Raw genomic sequence first — 15,587 nt, 5'->3', positions numbered from 1 at the left:
AATCCCCCTAATCATCACTGACATTGACAACATCAAAGTTTAGACGCCCTGGTAAAAGCATGTCAGCACAAAAGGAGGCTCGGCCAAATGTGGTCAGCGTGGCGCCAGTTAGTAACCCTCATTCAGACAATACATCACACAGACAATCACATTTTATCAGCCAACTTTTATACATTTGCTTTTTTTTTTTTTTATGACTCTTTACTTTTAGCAGAGCAGCTGTCTGGTGTGAAACAGGCATTATGGAAAAAGACTTTTAACAGCACCAGCAGATCATACAAATGGTGAGAGAGCGTTTGATGGGGGGGGGATGCAAAAATATATTCTGAGGTGGAGGATGTGACTTTCACAGTAAAATGTTGTGTGATACGGCTACTAGCAGATTAACTGTACAAGAAGGCTGGTATGTACCAAACTGGAGGTATTTTAAATTAATTAATTTATGGTGTTAAGCCCCTCTCACACAGACGGTCAGTGTGTGTGTGTGTGTGTGTGTGTGTGTGTGTGTGTGTGTGTGTGTGTGTGTTTGGGGTGTGGCCAAAACACTCCCCACACCGCAGTGAGTACTGGCAGTCGCATTGCGTTGTGTGATGTTTGTGGCAGATCACACCGCTAACGGCTGCGGCTGCTGTGTTGACGTCTAAAGGTTTTATTTTGAAGAAGGATAAAGTGTGATCATCAGTAACTTTACAAGTTTCACTTCTTGCCTGCAGCATAATTTAAAAAAGCAAATTATAAACATATAGGCTGCTGTTTGGTTTTGGAAATGTAGAAACACATGAGACAACATTGTGGCCAAAAAAGACAATGAGCAGATGTTTGTATGTATGTAATTCTGCCTTCCTGCACACATGTAGGTCAGAGGTCAACCAGAGCAGCACTAATGGAGTGCGTGCGCACGTCACAGCTGTCACGGCGGATAAAGGACTGTTCTGTGATGTCAGAGAGCTGCTGCAGGCATCCTATTCTTCTTCTCTTTACTTCCAAATTGCATGAGTCAGGATGTGGAGCAAAAACATTTAATTCTGGTAGCATTTATCACACTGTTTGAGGGAGGTGATGGTCTAGTGGTTAAGAGTTCGGCTTGAGACCAGAGGATCCTTGGTTTAAATCCCAGCCTGACCAGATAATCATTAAGGGCTCTTGGGCAAGGTCTTTAATCCCCTAGTTGCTCCCGGTGTGTAGTGAGCATCTTGTATGGCAGCAGCCTGATATCAGGGTGAATGTGAGGCATTATTGTAAAGCGCTCAGAGCATCAGATGCAGATGGAAAAGCGCAATATAAATGCAGTTCATTCAAACAAGTCATAAATGTGGACGACAATAAAAAAAGATGAGGATTGTGGATAAATTAGTGAAACCACTGACTTTTTTTGTAAAGTGTAATTACGTTTTTGTTCATTGTAGTTTCTGCACAAATCACTGAGATTACATCAACACATTCTGACACACAAATCTGCCACCATTTACAAAAAAAAAAAGTTTTTGTTGTAAATATTGGAACATAGAACATTTAAACAGTAAATGTTGTAAACTAAAGTGCAGCTAGTGCTCTTGTTCTTCATCCTGGAGCCAGATGGGATTAGTGAAGCTCTGTTGTCTTCTTTTTCATAGTCCTAACGTCTCTCCGTCTCTGTCTGTCTCTTTCTGTCTCACAGCCAAACACGAGGTGAACGGCAACAGGACGGTTCCACCTTTTCCAGACGGGACTGAGATGGCCATATTTGGTACGTTATTTGCCGTTAGAATACGCACGGTGTGCGCTAAATGTTGTTTCACTGCTGTTACGATTTGGACATCAAACGTCTGTGCTCGTCTTTAAACGATCTTACACTTAATGTGCTCGGAACGTAGACTTTCTCCCTGGGTGTGTGTAACATAGGTTTATGTGTAAATTATGTTTGCTCCTTCTCTTTGTGTGTCTCATTGCCCTGGGAGGACAAACTGGGTTTCATTGCCTCAGTAGTGCTGGAGCAGACTCACTAAGTTCTCATGTTGCTCTGGTTCAGTGTCCTGTGACACTGTCTGCTGTTTTATGTCTGTTCCATTGACAGTCTTGCACACTCTGCCCCTGGTGGTCTGGATGACTTCACACGAAGGGTGATGACACATATATGAATTCTGCAAAATTGTAGTCTGTTTTTTTTGTTGTGGGCTCGCTGATCTGACTCGAGGTAGTTCAGTAGTGTGGGGTCATAGCGTTATGCACGGCACCAGTGCACACTCCCATACCTGACCTGTCAGATAGTGGAGGAGACTCTAGGGTGGGACTTGATGGGGTTGTAGTCCTTGCAAAGATTTCAGTTGCTCCACCATCACTGCACCGTAAAATTAATTAAATGCATTTATGTCGTATCAAGTCATGTTGTTTTTTTTTTTTTTCCAAAGTTTGGTCCAACTTCCTCACTGACATTCTCCAAGTGATTCAGTTGTGTAGCACCCCCAGTTTCATTCCCTGAAACATTGTTTATGCGCCATACTGGGATCAAGAATGAAGTTCACGCCACTCACATAACAGAAGAGTTTGAGAGTTCGCATCCTTTGTGTGACCAGAAAATCAGGGAGGACACTGAAGAAATGCACAACGCATGCTTCGTCGCATAAGGCACGCTCAGTGGAAGCACACAGGATGCCGTACAACAAAACACAGAGGTTGGAGGACGCTCAAAGGAGGCATCAATGACACCATGGTCAGCCAGCGGATGCTGAATGATCAGCGCTGTTATTGTTATATTTACAATATAGGTTACCTCGGGTGAATACATCAGCAAATGAAATTAACCCGACCAATCAATCACTGTTTCAAAAAGTAAACAGTGTATAAGCTACTGACACATGAGCTTTGTTTTTTTTTTTAAGAGAGGAGATGTGATCGGATGTGAGTGAGCTCCGTGGTGATGTTTGGAGTGCACGTGTGATGTGTGGAGTACACGTGTTAATGCAGCACAGACCCACAGCAGGTGTTCTCCCTGGACTCCTTCAGCACCTTGGACAGCGGCACAGCCTGAGGCTCACATCTAAAAGGAGTCGGTAGAGTCCAACAAATCAGACGGGGGATGTTTCTTCTCGGACAGCGAGGCACAGTGAGTGTCGCTTAAAAAAACGTTCAGGGATCCACTAGGAGGCAGAAGCACTGCTGAATAGATGCTCAAAGAATGCCATTGGTCACCAAAGTGTGGCACAGAGGAAGCACCAAGGAAGCTCGGTGGATGCACAGGACTCCATGGTCACAGAGGAGGCACAGAGGACACTCTGTGAATCCATAGATCACCAAGACATTTACTCTTTAGAATGCTGAAACAATGCACAAAGGTTGTTGAAGCCCTTACTGTACACAAAAATGTGCTTTTGCATTCTTTGTGTGTCCTGGCAATTTTTTGGGACGCAAAACGGCCTCTCAAAGGACGTCGTCCTGTGTAGGGGACCCTTTAGGAATTACGGCCATTTGTATATAACGCCTCCATTTTCAGATCCCCTCCTGATCACATCCCTCCTCACTCCACCCAGAAAAAACAACAAAAAAAAAAACAACTTTCTGGAGCCGCCGCTGTCATCAGAAGTATCTGATATGTTTTTATGTTTCATGCTCTTTTCATGCTGTCTTATTTTCTTCAAGGAATGGGATGTTTTTGGGGTGCGGAGAGAAAATTCTGGAGACAAAAAGTTTATTCCACCCAAGTGGGCTTCGCTGGAGGATACACACCAAACCCCACCTACAAGGAAGTCTGCACAGGTAGTACTGCAGTATTAACATACAGTTACTGTTCGTTTGCCCGTTCTCCTCGCTGCAGGTTAGGTGAAGTGGTGACTAAACTGACTTCAGGTATGAGTGAGTGTGTGAATGTCTGTATGTGGCCCTGTGAGAGACTGGCAACCTGTCCACGGTCACACCCCCCCCCCCCCCCCCCCCCCACGGACTTTAATTGAAATAAATGGTTTAGAAAATAAATTCATTCACTCATTCATTTTCAGACCAAGCACCTCCCTATCCTTGTGCAAGTCCTGTCACTCTTTCCAGGGGATCCCAAGTCAGCTGAATGAATGAATGAATGAGTGTTTGATGTGAACTTTTAAATGATCCCAGTTTCTCACACTTCATATGTAAATCTGACACTTTTCTGCTTTGTTAAACACAAATCAGGTTCTTTCATAGCTGGCCACAGTTTAAAGGACAAGTTCATTTTTTTAGTTTTTACAGCCACACTAATATTCACACATCCACATCCAAACCTCTGAAATGTGTGTTTTCACGATTTTGCTGAGGAGAGAATAAATGAGTGTGTAGCAGACAGACATCTCAGAACACATTTTTCTGGACCTTCTATTTACATACTGCAAGTTTTTTTTTTTTTTTTTTTTTAACCTCCTGTGTGCACAGTTGCTGTCTTGAGGAGATAACAATGTATAATTTTTCTTTTTTTATTCCATTTGCTTAAATTTATGACACGGGTGGTCCCGGATGTTATTTGCAGATCAGACGGGTCACGCTGAGGTGGTGAGAGTTGTCTTCTATGCAGACCAGATCAGCTTTGACAAACTCCTCAAAGTTTTCTGGGAAAGTCACGACCCCACTCAAGGTAAATGTTTGCACAAACAGCAGAGGGCGCCCTGCTCTCTAACGGCTACATCAGTGTTATTGTTGTTATATTATCTGCAAAAAAAAACCCCCAGCAATGTCCTTTATTTGTAACCGACAGAACACAAAAAGATTCAGTACACACAGGAAGATCAGTGCGTTCACTAATGGAGCCCGTGTGGGAAGAAGCAGCTGGGTTATCAGAGGACATGAGCAGAAGTTCAGAGTACAACAGGGAGGCAGTCCACAAGGTAACAGTGTTTTGTGAGGGGTTCAACAATTAGGGTAGTTAGATGAACAGGTCAAGGGTCAAAACATTCTTTGCAATCATACCAAGTAAACAGTCCAACAATCAGCAAGCAAGCCTCAGGAAGCACAGGAAGGCAGTGTAGGTCAGCAAAGGGAAATCAAACACAAGGTAACAATGTGAGAGAGCAGGCATGGAAACACAACAATCTGGCCCTGGAGGGAAGGGCTGTGAACAGCAAGTGCATGACTCAACATGTGAAGCCCAAGTGCCAGTGGAAAGGAAATAAAGCCAAAGAAAAGTACAAGAAACAAGTGCAACAAAATAAAAGCACCACAGGAAGTGACAAAAACATGAACCGTGGCAGTACCATGACTATGTGATGTGTTTCCTTGAATGTGATGCAGAACGTAGGTGCCTCAGTGTCGAGGACCTCACCAAATGGAAAAGGCCAAATCACTGGCTGTGGCAGAATGATGTCCTTTATTTGGGAGCTGGAGTTGGACTGCAGGTCTGCAGGACGGTTCTGCAAGGATGGTTCTGTAGTGTGTTCGATATTTGAAGACCAGAACTGAGTCTGTGTGGACTCGTTGCCCAGACCTTGTGTCAGCGTTGTGCTTGTAATGAGACACCTGACATTTAAATCCACAGTTTATGGAGGAAAAAAAATCGATGCTGGGCATAGTTCATATTTTTGGACTTGTACTCAGATGTACCTCTTTGTGTGTCTGCCTGTGTGTGTGTGTGTGTTCAGGGATGCGTCAGGGGAACGACGTGGGGACGATGTACCGCTCGGCCATCTACACCTTCACCCAGCAGCAGCTGGATGCGGCACTGGCTTCCAGAGAGCAGTACCAAGAGGTAACCTTCACTTTCTTCCACACTTTGCTCCATTTCCTCCTCTGTGGATCTGATCCAGCTGCTTCCTGCCCTCCTCCCAGCATTCCCTTCTGCTGATCTCACCTCCTTATTTCTTTACTCTCTCTGTCTCTTTTTTTCTCTCCTTTTTTGAAGTGTCCAGTATAAACATTCACAGGAGCTTTTGGCTGCTTCACATGCAAACTGAAATATTGTTTGTTTGTCTGTTTTATCAATAATATTCGCTGTGCATGTCCGCTCGCTTCAACAGTCAGGAAACACACACACAAGATGTTCACACATTCACCATGTTTCTCTCTCTCTCGCTGAGACTACTGCAACACTTCACCAACTGGGCTTGTTTCCATGGCAACTGACATATAAATGACGATTCTGTTCTTTCTCTTTTTTCACCTCCTTCATGCCACCTTTTCTTCTTGAACTCGTGTTTTTGTGCGGCAGCGTTTCTTTTCTTTTTCTTTTTTTTTTTTTTGGGTTGTGCACTCTCTGACCCCAGCTGACTGTTCCTGCTTCACTCTGATGTTGCATTGAGATTCGAAAGACCAGCTCTGTGTTGTGTAACCACACGGTGGGGTTTGAGCACTTGATGGACTGGTGAAACTGTGATGTATCATAAAATCAATGTTTCTTTTTCTCTTGTGAAGAATAAAGAAGCCAATAATTGAGTGCACATTAAATATTTCATGGCTAATTTTGCAGAAATGTCTTTTTTATTTATTTATTTATTTTTTTTGCCTTTAACCACCTGGGCTTTTTTCTATGTCCTGTAGTTCCCACATTTTGAGCATTTTTTCCTTGGTGCAGGTTTCCACTCCAAGTCCTATAATTTTTCATCTAAACTGACAGAGTTGATTTGCTGATTCCAATTGTGTGCCTTCATTTTTCTACACCCTGTCATTCCAGAGTTACTAGTGTTTTTCGTTGGCAGGGGTGTGGACTCTGTGAGTGCTGTAGTTCATTTATAGCCTGATGAGACTGGCTCCAGAAGGGAGCAGGTTCTCATAGAAGCCCATGCTAAAATGTCCAACTTTAGAGCAGAAATAAACATGTTTAAAAAGCCGGTTTTGGTCAGTATAGCTAGTTCCCCTCTTCATGGCAGCCATACAAGCTGGTAAATGTTTTTCAAACTCCTTAATTTAAGACATTTTAAGCCATAAAATCATGTGTAGTGAGGGGTGTAGTTGTTTTGAGTGACAACTCGTGTGTTGTTCGTCCCATCCAGGTTCATTGGAGACTTTCCTGCACCTCCCTGCCAAATGAGAACTCACACGCTTCATTTCTTTCTGTGGTGTAAAATAAGGTCAGATAGTTTTTGGATGCGCCTGGATGTATGTAGCGGGACGTCTCTGTCCTTGTGTCTTCACTGCAGTCTGCGTTCACTGTATGAGATTTGGTGAATTTTCTCAGATGAGTCATTGAAGACTTCCCAGTTGCACTACAGAATTCTGATTTTATTTATTTACTCATTTTTTACAGAATCAGGACAGAGCAAAGAGTTTTTGTGTGAAATTTCTAAATAAACCTGCAGAGTAAAGTGATTTAAAAACTTGATTAATTACTATTTTAAGGTTCAGTTTGGTTATTTTTTTCCTGAATGAGATTTTCAGTGCACATGATTAATTCAAGGACTGTTAGAAATGTGATCATTTGTCATTTTGGTATCATTTTGGGGATTTGTGTGGGTATAGAGTTTATTATTATTATTTTATTGGATTTTTTTTTAAGAAAACATGCCTTTCAAATGTGCTGGTGGAGTGTTGAGATTTTAATTGGTCATCGCATTAAAATACAACGTTCCTGGCATGTGGACGTCTGTGAGAATTCTGGTTATCTGTTGACTCTTTGTGCAGACTAGTTATTGACGCTACAGGACTCGTTTACACTTTGACTCAGCAACTTGTGATCGTCTGGTTTGGGTGTTGAAGTGTCCTTGAGCTCGATGTTGGATCTTTAAGTTGCTTGTGCTCCCAGCCGCTGTGAAATCAGGACTGGTTGGTGTCTGGAAGGACACCAGACTGGAAAAAGGTCACAAAGCACTTTGACCTCACAGAGACCTGGAAACTGATTCACAGAAGACTTCTTAAAAAAAAGAAAGCTGGAGACTGACTGTCCTGTGTGTGTGTGTGTTTGTTTCCCGGTCAGGAAGTGGCTCCTGACCAGAAGCTTTTATCTGTAATGGTCGCAGATGGACACGTGCACAGTTCCACTCACTGTCAGCTGCGGTTTTCTAGCCGTGGACGGATGGATGGGCATGGCCCGATGGTGCTGATGGTGCATCTTCTTCCTGAAACTGTAAACATTTAAGTGCAGCTGCAAAGTTTCTAACTTTTGTGTGCTTCTGCCTCCTGCCTGCTGGTGGCAGTACTGCAGCCATAGCAGCACCAGCAGTGTCTGCTTCGGCGCTGCAGCTCACGTGCACCTGATGGTATCTTGCTCAGTTGTTGCCGTTTCCTGATTCGGCTCACAAACTAGAGCTGCACTGAATAGAGCGCATTCCTCCTCTGAGGTTCATCCGTCCTCCGTCTGTGAGGCTCTTAGAAAGTGCAAGAAGGACAAGAACCTGACAGAAATGAGCGGTTCGATAAATACCTCTAAATGCCTTTAATGCCATAGGTATTAAAGGCACTGCGCTGCGGTGGTTTGAATCATATTTGTCTAATAGATTACAATTTGTTCATGTAAATGGGGAATCTTCTTCACAGACTAAAGTTAATTATGGAGTTCCACAAGGTTCTGTGCTAGGACCAATTTTATTCACTTTATACATGCTTCCCTTAGGCAGTATTATTAGACGGTATTGCTTAAATTTTCATTGTTACGCAGATGATACCCAGCTTTATCTATCCATGAAGCCAGAGGACACACACCAATTATCTAAACTGCAGGATTGTCTTACAGACATAAAGACATGGATGACCTCTAATTTCTTGCTTTTAAACTCAGATAAAACTGAAGTTATTGTACTTGGCCCCACAAATCTTAGAAACATGGTGTCTAACCAGATCCTTACTGTGGATGGCATTACCCTGACCTCTAGTAATACTGTGAGAAATCTTGGAGTCATTTTTGATCAGGATATGTCATTCAAAGCGCATATTAAACAAATATGTAGGACTGCTTTTTTGCATTTACGCAATATCTCTAAAATCAGAAAGGTCTTGTCTCAGAGTGATGCTGAAAAACTAATTCATGCATTTATTTTCTCTAGGCTGGACTATTGTAATTCATTATTATCAGGTTGTCCTAAAAGTTCCCTAAAAAGCCTTCAGTTAATTCAAAATGCTGCAGCTAGAGTACTGACGGGGACTAGAAGGAGAGAGCATATCTCACCCATATTGGCCTCTCTTCATTGGCTTCCTGTTAATTCTAGAATAGAATTTAAAATTCTTCTTCTTACTTATAAGGTTTTGAATAATCAGGTCCCATCTTATCTTAGGGACCTCGTAGTACCATATCACCCCAATAGAGCGCTTCGCTCTGACTGCAGGCTTACTTGTAGTTCCTAGGGTTTGTAAGAGTAGAATGGGAGGCAGAGCCTTCAGCTTTCAGGCTCCTCTCCTGTGGAACCAGCTCCCAATTCAGATCAGGGAGACAGACACCCTCTACTTTTAAGATTAGGCTTAAAACTTTCCTTTTTGCTAAAGCTTATAGTTAGGGCTGGATCAGGTGACCCTGAACCATCCCTTAGTTATGCTGCTATAGACTTAGACTGCTGGGGGGTTCCCATGATGCACTGTTTCTTTCTCTTTTTGCTCTGTATGCACCACTCTGCATTTAATCATTAGTGATTGATCTCTGCTCCCCTCCACAGCATGTCTTTTTCCTGGTTCTCTCCCTCAGCCCCAACCAGTCCCAGCAGAAGACTGCCCCTCCCTGAGCCTGGTTCTGCTGGAGGTTTCTTCCTGTTAAAAGGGAGTTTTTCCTTCCCACTGTAGCCAAGTGCTTGCTCACAGGGGGTCGTTTTGACCGTTGGGGTTTTACATAATTATTGTATGGCCTTGCCTTACAATATAAAGCGCCTTGGGGCAACTGTTTGTTGTGATTTGGCGCTATATAAAAAAATTGATTGATTGATTGATTGATCTACTGGACCCGGATCATTATCTGGATCAGCACCAAATCAACTAATTTTCCTTAGTTCGGGCATGAGAATTGTCAGGATTTTTCTTGAATTCCAGATTTTTAGGACTATTTGGACGACGTATCTCTGACTTTTTTCAAGCGCCTGCTTGGTTGTCAAAATAAGGCTTAACACGGGTCTAAAACCAAGGAGCTTCTCCAACGGGTCCCGGACCTCCGGCCCACTTTCAGGATGTCTCATTCTCACGTCAGATATTCCATAAAATTCTCTTTAAAATGTCTGTAGATGATATGAGCAGTGTGATGGAGAAAGAACAAAATGAATTAATCAGCTTGTTTCAACTTTTCTGTCATTTAAAATGTTGACTCTTGGTGTAAGAACTAAACTTCAGACCGAAATCATTCAAAACATAATGGGAGCAACTCTTGTCTGCACGTGCACATGTGCATGCATGTGTGTGTTATTTCTGCAGCAGAAGTGGTTTTTGTGGAGGACAGATTTCAGGCCCAGATGGTAGAGCTCAAAGTGTGTTTGTTGCAAGCCAACTGCTAACACACGTGCACGCGTGCACACACACAGATGGGGGAGGGCGGGGAATGCAATCTGGTGGGGGAAAAAAATGAGAGCAAACAAAACCTGGAGAGAGCGACGGTGACGTGTTTTGTGAGCGGTGCAGAGAGCCTAGTTCACTACGTGCACCAGATCATCATTTCAGCACTAAACAATCATGTTTTTAATTATGTGCAGCAGTGTAGGAAATATGCACGACAACATACAGAATATTTGTCATGTAAACCTTTTTGTTTACACAAAATCCCCCAAAAATAGAGGTAAAGGGAGAGGTCAGCCTGGGGTCAGTTTGATTAAGTTTCAAACCAGATCCAGAATCATTTTAAACAGTATCTCACACCAGTTTTGTTTTTTGTACTTTGTGGAAACGGCGCCCCCTGCACTCAGTCCAGGACAGACGAACCAGAGCCTGCGGATGTAGGCAGAGCCACACCCTCTCAGAGCGCCCACTAGATTGCACATGGACAAAGTTTGACTCTAATATTTTTGTATTTCTCTCCTCAAACTCAAACACATTTGAGTCTGTTAGTAGTTTGGAGGTGTAGAAGAACTGGCACGAGTCACGGACTGTGTTTACTTATCCAGACCATCGTCTTTATCGGCTAATATCGGAGTCTTACTATCATGTAAACACAGCTGGTTTTATGTTAATACACTGCATTTTGACTGACAGGTTGTATTAAAGAAGATGCTAGTTGCTGGTAGCATTAGCATGTACACTTACAGCAATCGCACATGATGCAGTATGGTGGTTAGCATCAACTGCTTGTCGAATTGAGTGTTAGCTGCGACTCTCAGCTGTCGACCTTTAACGATAACTAAAGATTGGCGTGGCCGCACATGCTAACACAAACTGCTAATGCGTAACTGCACTTGCACAGTTGATGCTAACCAATATGCTGCCTCAACCGTGTTCGTGTCAGCTGCTAACTCCTGGCGTAACTGCATATGCTAATGCTAACTGTTAATGCATTGATGCATTTGCTACCATGTGATTGCATAGGCTGTGATCAGCCTCTCAAACATGCCATGCTAGCGCAACGCTGTGTTTTTGCAGCTTTATGTTGCAGAAAGTGATGAAGATATGGGTTTGAGCCTGGAGGACATTTGGTCAATCTGGTGTCAGTCTGGCTCCAATCTGGTGTCAGTCGGGCTCCAGTGTCAGTTTGGTGTCAGTCGGCTGTCAGTCTGGCTCCAATCTGGTGTCAGTCGGGCTCCAGTGTCAGTTTGGTGTCAGTCGGCTGTCAGTCTGGCTCTAATCTGGTGTCAGTCCAGCATCATTTTGGTGTCATTCGGGCTCCAGTGTCAGTTTGGTGTCAGTCCAGCATCATTTTGGTGTTGTCGGGCTCCGGTGTCAGTCTGGTGTCAGTCACGTGTCAGTCTGGTATCAGTTGGCCGTCAGTCCGGTCTCTGAGATCTGTGTTTATTCCGTAAATCAGAGCTGCAGCTCTGAACGTGTGTGCGTGCACGTGAGCACCAGCAGCTCTGCAGTTAATGGGCTCTCAGACAGCTGAAATCAGCCTCTCTTCTCCTTCCCATCATCAGGCCGTGCACGGCGTCTAAACGCTTTATGTAACAACTGACTCATGCTGCCGACTCTTTGTTACCGCATCGCTTCCTCTCCATGAATCAGACTACATTCTGTCACAGTTGATGTTTCATAGGTTTTTGTTGAGTGTTTGTTCGCCCTGAACACCTCTGACCCTGACACACTGGTCAGGTCACACTTTGTCGACTCATCTCAGATGACTTGGACTTGAGAACATGCTGGAGGTGTAGCAGGGACTTTGTTGTGGACCAAAAACACCGCAGGTCTTTTACCAGTCTGCCACCTGCTGGATGAGCAGCATCAGTGTGACAGCCTGAACAAGGCTTTCAGGTGTGGTTTGTGCTGCTCTGGTCTCTCTGGAAACAAGCATCGAATGATGCTAAAGAATCATTTGAACACCTTATTCAAAATCCGGTCCTCAAGGACCCCTGAACCTGCATATTTTCCATCTCTCCCTGCTCTGCCACAAGCTGATTTGCTAATTCAGGTGTCTGTTAGGAGTTGATTGGTTGTACACCTGAATTAGCAAATCAGCTTGTGGCAGAGCAGGGACCTGAAATTACACTGTAGTTACTAGCATGTTCTTGTGTTTTATGATTACTGTTTTTCGGTGTGTCACTTTATTTATTTATTTATTTATTTATTTATTTATTGTTAGTTTGGGGGGGGTCATGCAACTTATACTCTGGTGTGACTTGTATACCAAAAATAATTATGCATCTGTTGTTGTTGTTGTTGTCATATTATTATTAACTATATATGTAGGGCTTTATAACATCCAGGTTGTCTATCACATGTTTAACAGCCCTTACGGTACACACCACCCGCTGGTAGCTTCTTGCATAAATCCACTGCTCACTTCTCCATGTTGCTGTGGGTCAGCACTCCATGTTCAGATTTCTTTAGTCCAAACTGCATCAATAACTTTCAGTATACTGTCCAGCACGTTTATTTGTCCGTCTTGCTGATGTTTTGAATTTAAAAGGCCTTATGTTAAGTAAGAGCACAGGCTGTGGTGTGAACAGGTGCTACAGTGAGTTCTTGTGCTGTGTCTGTGGACGGAGGGGGACGCCGTAACATGTATGCTGCATTATGTAGATATAACACAACCACATCGTATTGTTGTGTACGGCTAGCTCTTCAGACCGTATTAACGTACCAACTGGCTAAGTGGGCGTGTCTCACAGTGAAGAAGGGAGTTCAGATTGGGACTTGTGACATATGTCACAGATGTGTGTAGAGGCTTCGATTTGTGAGACTTTGAAGCTGATTAATATACCTGTAAAATGTAGAAATAGTGCTTAAATGTGTATTTTTTGGGATGAAAATGATGATTGTTCCTCAAAAAAGTGTTTAGGAATAGCTGTTTCTCCGGAAGCCATGTTTGATAATCCAGTTTTTCTTTTCTCAGTTTACCCACATGCCATCTGCTTTAGTCATTTTTATCGCACACAGGAGAAGGTGTCACCACCAACTGATTCTGTGTCTCAATAAGTCGGAACAGTCTGACACACTTTGGTTTTTAAAGTGATGTTTGTTTCCTCTGCAGTTCTAAAACTGATTAACATTCAAGAACACGTTTCACTCGGACTCTGAGCAGGTTTTTTTTTTCTTTTTGGAGCAGCGGGTCGGTCATCAGAGTGGAAAGTACATCCAAACAGGCCTAATTAAAGTTTAACTTTTTAACATGCGCACCTGTCAAACATTAATGTAAAGAAGAAAAACTTCATTTTCTGTGGCTGTCTGTGTCATAATTTAAACAAAGAAAATGTTTTCATTAATTTATACCCTTGTTAATTTTGGAGAGAGAATCTGTTTGCCTCTTTTTGTTTGTCTGCCTCCAAAAGGGGTGAAATAACAAAATGAGTATTAAAGACTTCATAGGAATATGTTTTGATGCTGGAACACATCGTTAGATTTGGAAAAAATGTTTATACATTGATCTCGAACGTGTGCTGAACATTAAAGAAAAGCAGCTGGAATTTATTTACTCTGCAAGAGGGTTTTTATTACTTTTTTATAATTGGCATAAGCTTTTGGATAAGTGACAAAATGTCTTGACATTTATGTCACTACATTTGCATAATTACATAATTGTCAATACATCATACACACAACGTTTGTGATGCACAATGCATATGTATTTTACTTTGTCATGCCACTTGGTGACGCTGTTGCACAGCTCATACCAAGCTGAGAGAATGAATAATCTTCAAACAGCAACCTCTGGTACTAAAGAATCCAGCACCTGCAGTTCCTTGACAGGCCACTTGAGGCTGGCTCCTAAAGTGAGTTAATCCCTGTTGACCCTTATGTTAAAATGCAGTTGCAGCAGAAATAATCATGTTTGCAACAAGGTATAAAAACACAAAACATTCTCGTTTATTTACTGGTGTCAGAAGGGTTTCAGCACTGTGTTGAGTTCCACTGAGTACTGGCTCAAAAACATCAGAGAGTCGTGGGATGAACTATGACTTTTCATACGCTGGAGGCTTTTGTGAGTTTGTCAGACAGACAGCATTTGAATGGCGTACGTGAAGGATGTCCTGGTTTGAACCTGACCCGGACAGCTGAATCAGGGGTGAGGTTCTTCAGCCTATGACAGAGCCCATTTAAACCTGTTTATTTATTTATTGTTTAAATTGATTTATTTATTTAATGAATGCATAACTGCCACTTGCAATTTGTGTTTCCGACAGGTACTGAGAAAAGAAGGCTTTGGCAAGATTACAACAGAAATTGCTGCCAACAAGACCTTCTACTACGCAGAGGACTATCATCAGCAGTACCTCAGCAAAAACCCTAATGGGTACTGTGGCCCGGGAGGGACAGGAGTCTCCTGTCCAATAGGAATCAAAAGAGTGGTTTAAACAGCCAATGGAAGCCAAGAGGCATCTCTGATCTGCTGTGATGTATTTACTGAGCACTTTTGATTGTGTAAAAAAAAAAAAAAAAATGGCAGGGGTGGTGGTCAAGTGGTTAGTGCACTTGGTTTCGGTGCGGCAGGTTCCCGGTTCAAATCCCACCCCTGCCACATTTCTCCATGTAATGTGGAGTTGCGTCAAGAAGGGCATCCGGCGTAAAACCTATGCCAATTCAACATGCAGATCCACCTCAGATTTGCTGTGGCGACCCCGAGTGCAAACAAGGGAGCAGCCGAAGGGTCTTACTTTTTGATTGTTAAAAAAAAAAAAAAAAAAGTTTTATTTTTCCAAACATTGATCAGGTTTTTTTTATTAAGTTAGTGTTGTGACTAGAAGACACATTTAAAAAAAAAAATCATCTGAAAAATGGGGTTGTCTTATATTCAGGGTCTACATCCCAATTCAGCGGCTACACGCTTAGAAGGCACAATCGTCAGCTGCTTACGTCATAATAATAAATACGCTGTCTCACTTCAAAGGCTCCTTTGATTGTGCAAGACGTATGCAGCCCTATTTCTCCTGAAAATGACGTATACAGTTTGCAGTTCAAACAATGATTTGTGGGGTGTGGCACATCCCCTGAGTCATTGTGCAGTCTCCCCTCCTCCCCAAGACAAAATGGTTGGTAAATGGGGGGGAAAAAAAGGCACTTTTGGGCTCCTTATGTACAGTTTTAAACAAGCAATATTTATAAATAAAGTATAAATATGTACTGAAAAGTGATTGCTAACCTATGCGGCCCAGTTGTCAAAGTTGTCAAGC

At 42.8% G+C, this 15,587-nt stretch overlaps 1 protein-coding gene across 3 annotated transcripts in view; it reads left to right on the top strand.

Annotated features, from left to right (window-relative positions):
- The window catches only part of msra (methionine sulfoxide reductase A), a 28,285-nt gene extending 13,174 nt beyond the window's left edge, over positions 1-15,111 (top strand). For all 3 annotated transcript variants that reach the window (XM_034162725.1, XM_034162724.1, XM_034162727.1), the window contains 6 exons: positions 1,658-1,726; positions 3,616-3,732; positions 4,472-4,576; positions 5,577-5,683; positions 14,601-14,838; positions 15,096-15,111. In XM_034162725.1, coding sequence (XP_034018616.1) covers positions 1,658-1,726; positions 3,616-3,732; positions 4,472-4,576; positions 5,577-5,683; positions 14,601-14,771 — 569 coding nt within the window. In that variant the 3' untranslated portion in view covers positions 14,772-14,838; positions 15,096-15,111. The remainder of the gene's footprint in view (positions 1-1,657; positions 1,727-3,615; positions 3,733-4,471; positions 4,577-5,576; positions 5,684-14,600; positions 14,839-15,095) is intronic.
- Positions 15,112-15,587: the final 476 nt, after the last annotated feature.

Source organism: Thalassophryne amazonica, chromosome 21, assembly GCF_902500255.1.
Source record: "Thalassophryne amazonica chromosome 21, fThaAma1.1, whole genome shotgun sequence".
NCBI lineage: Eukaryota > Metazoa > Chordata > Actinopteri > Batrachoidiformes > Batrachoididae > Thalassophryne > Thalassophryne amazonica.
The sequence above is the reverse complement of the archived record's forward strand: the minus strand, read 5'-3'. Positions and strand labels throughout refer to the sequence as shown.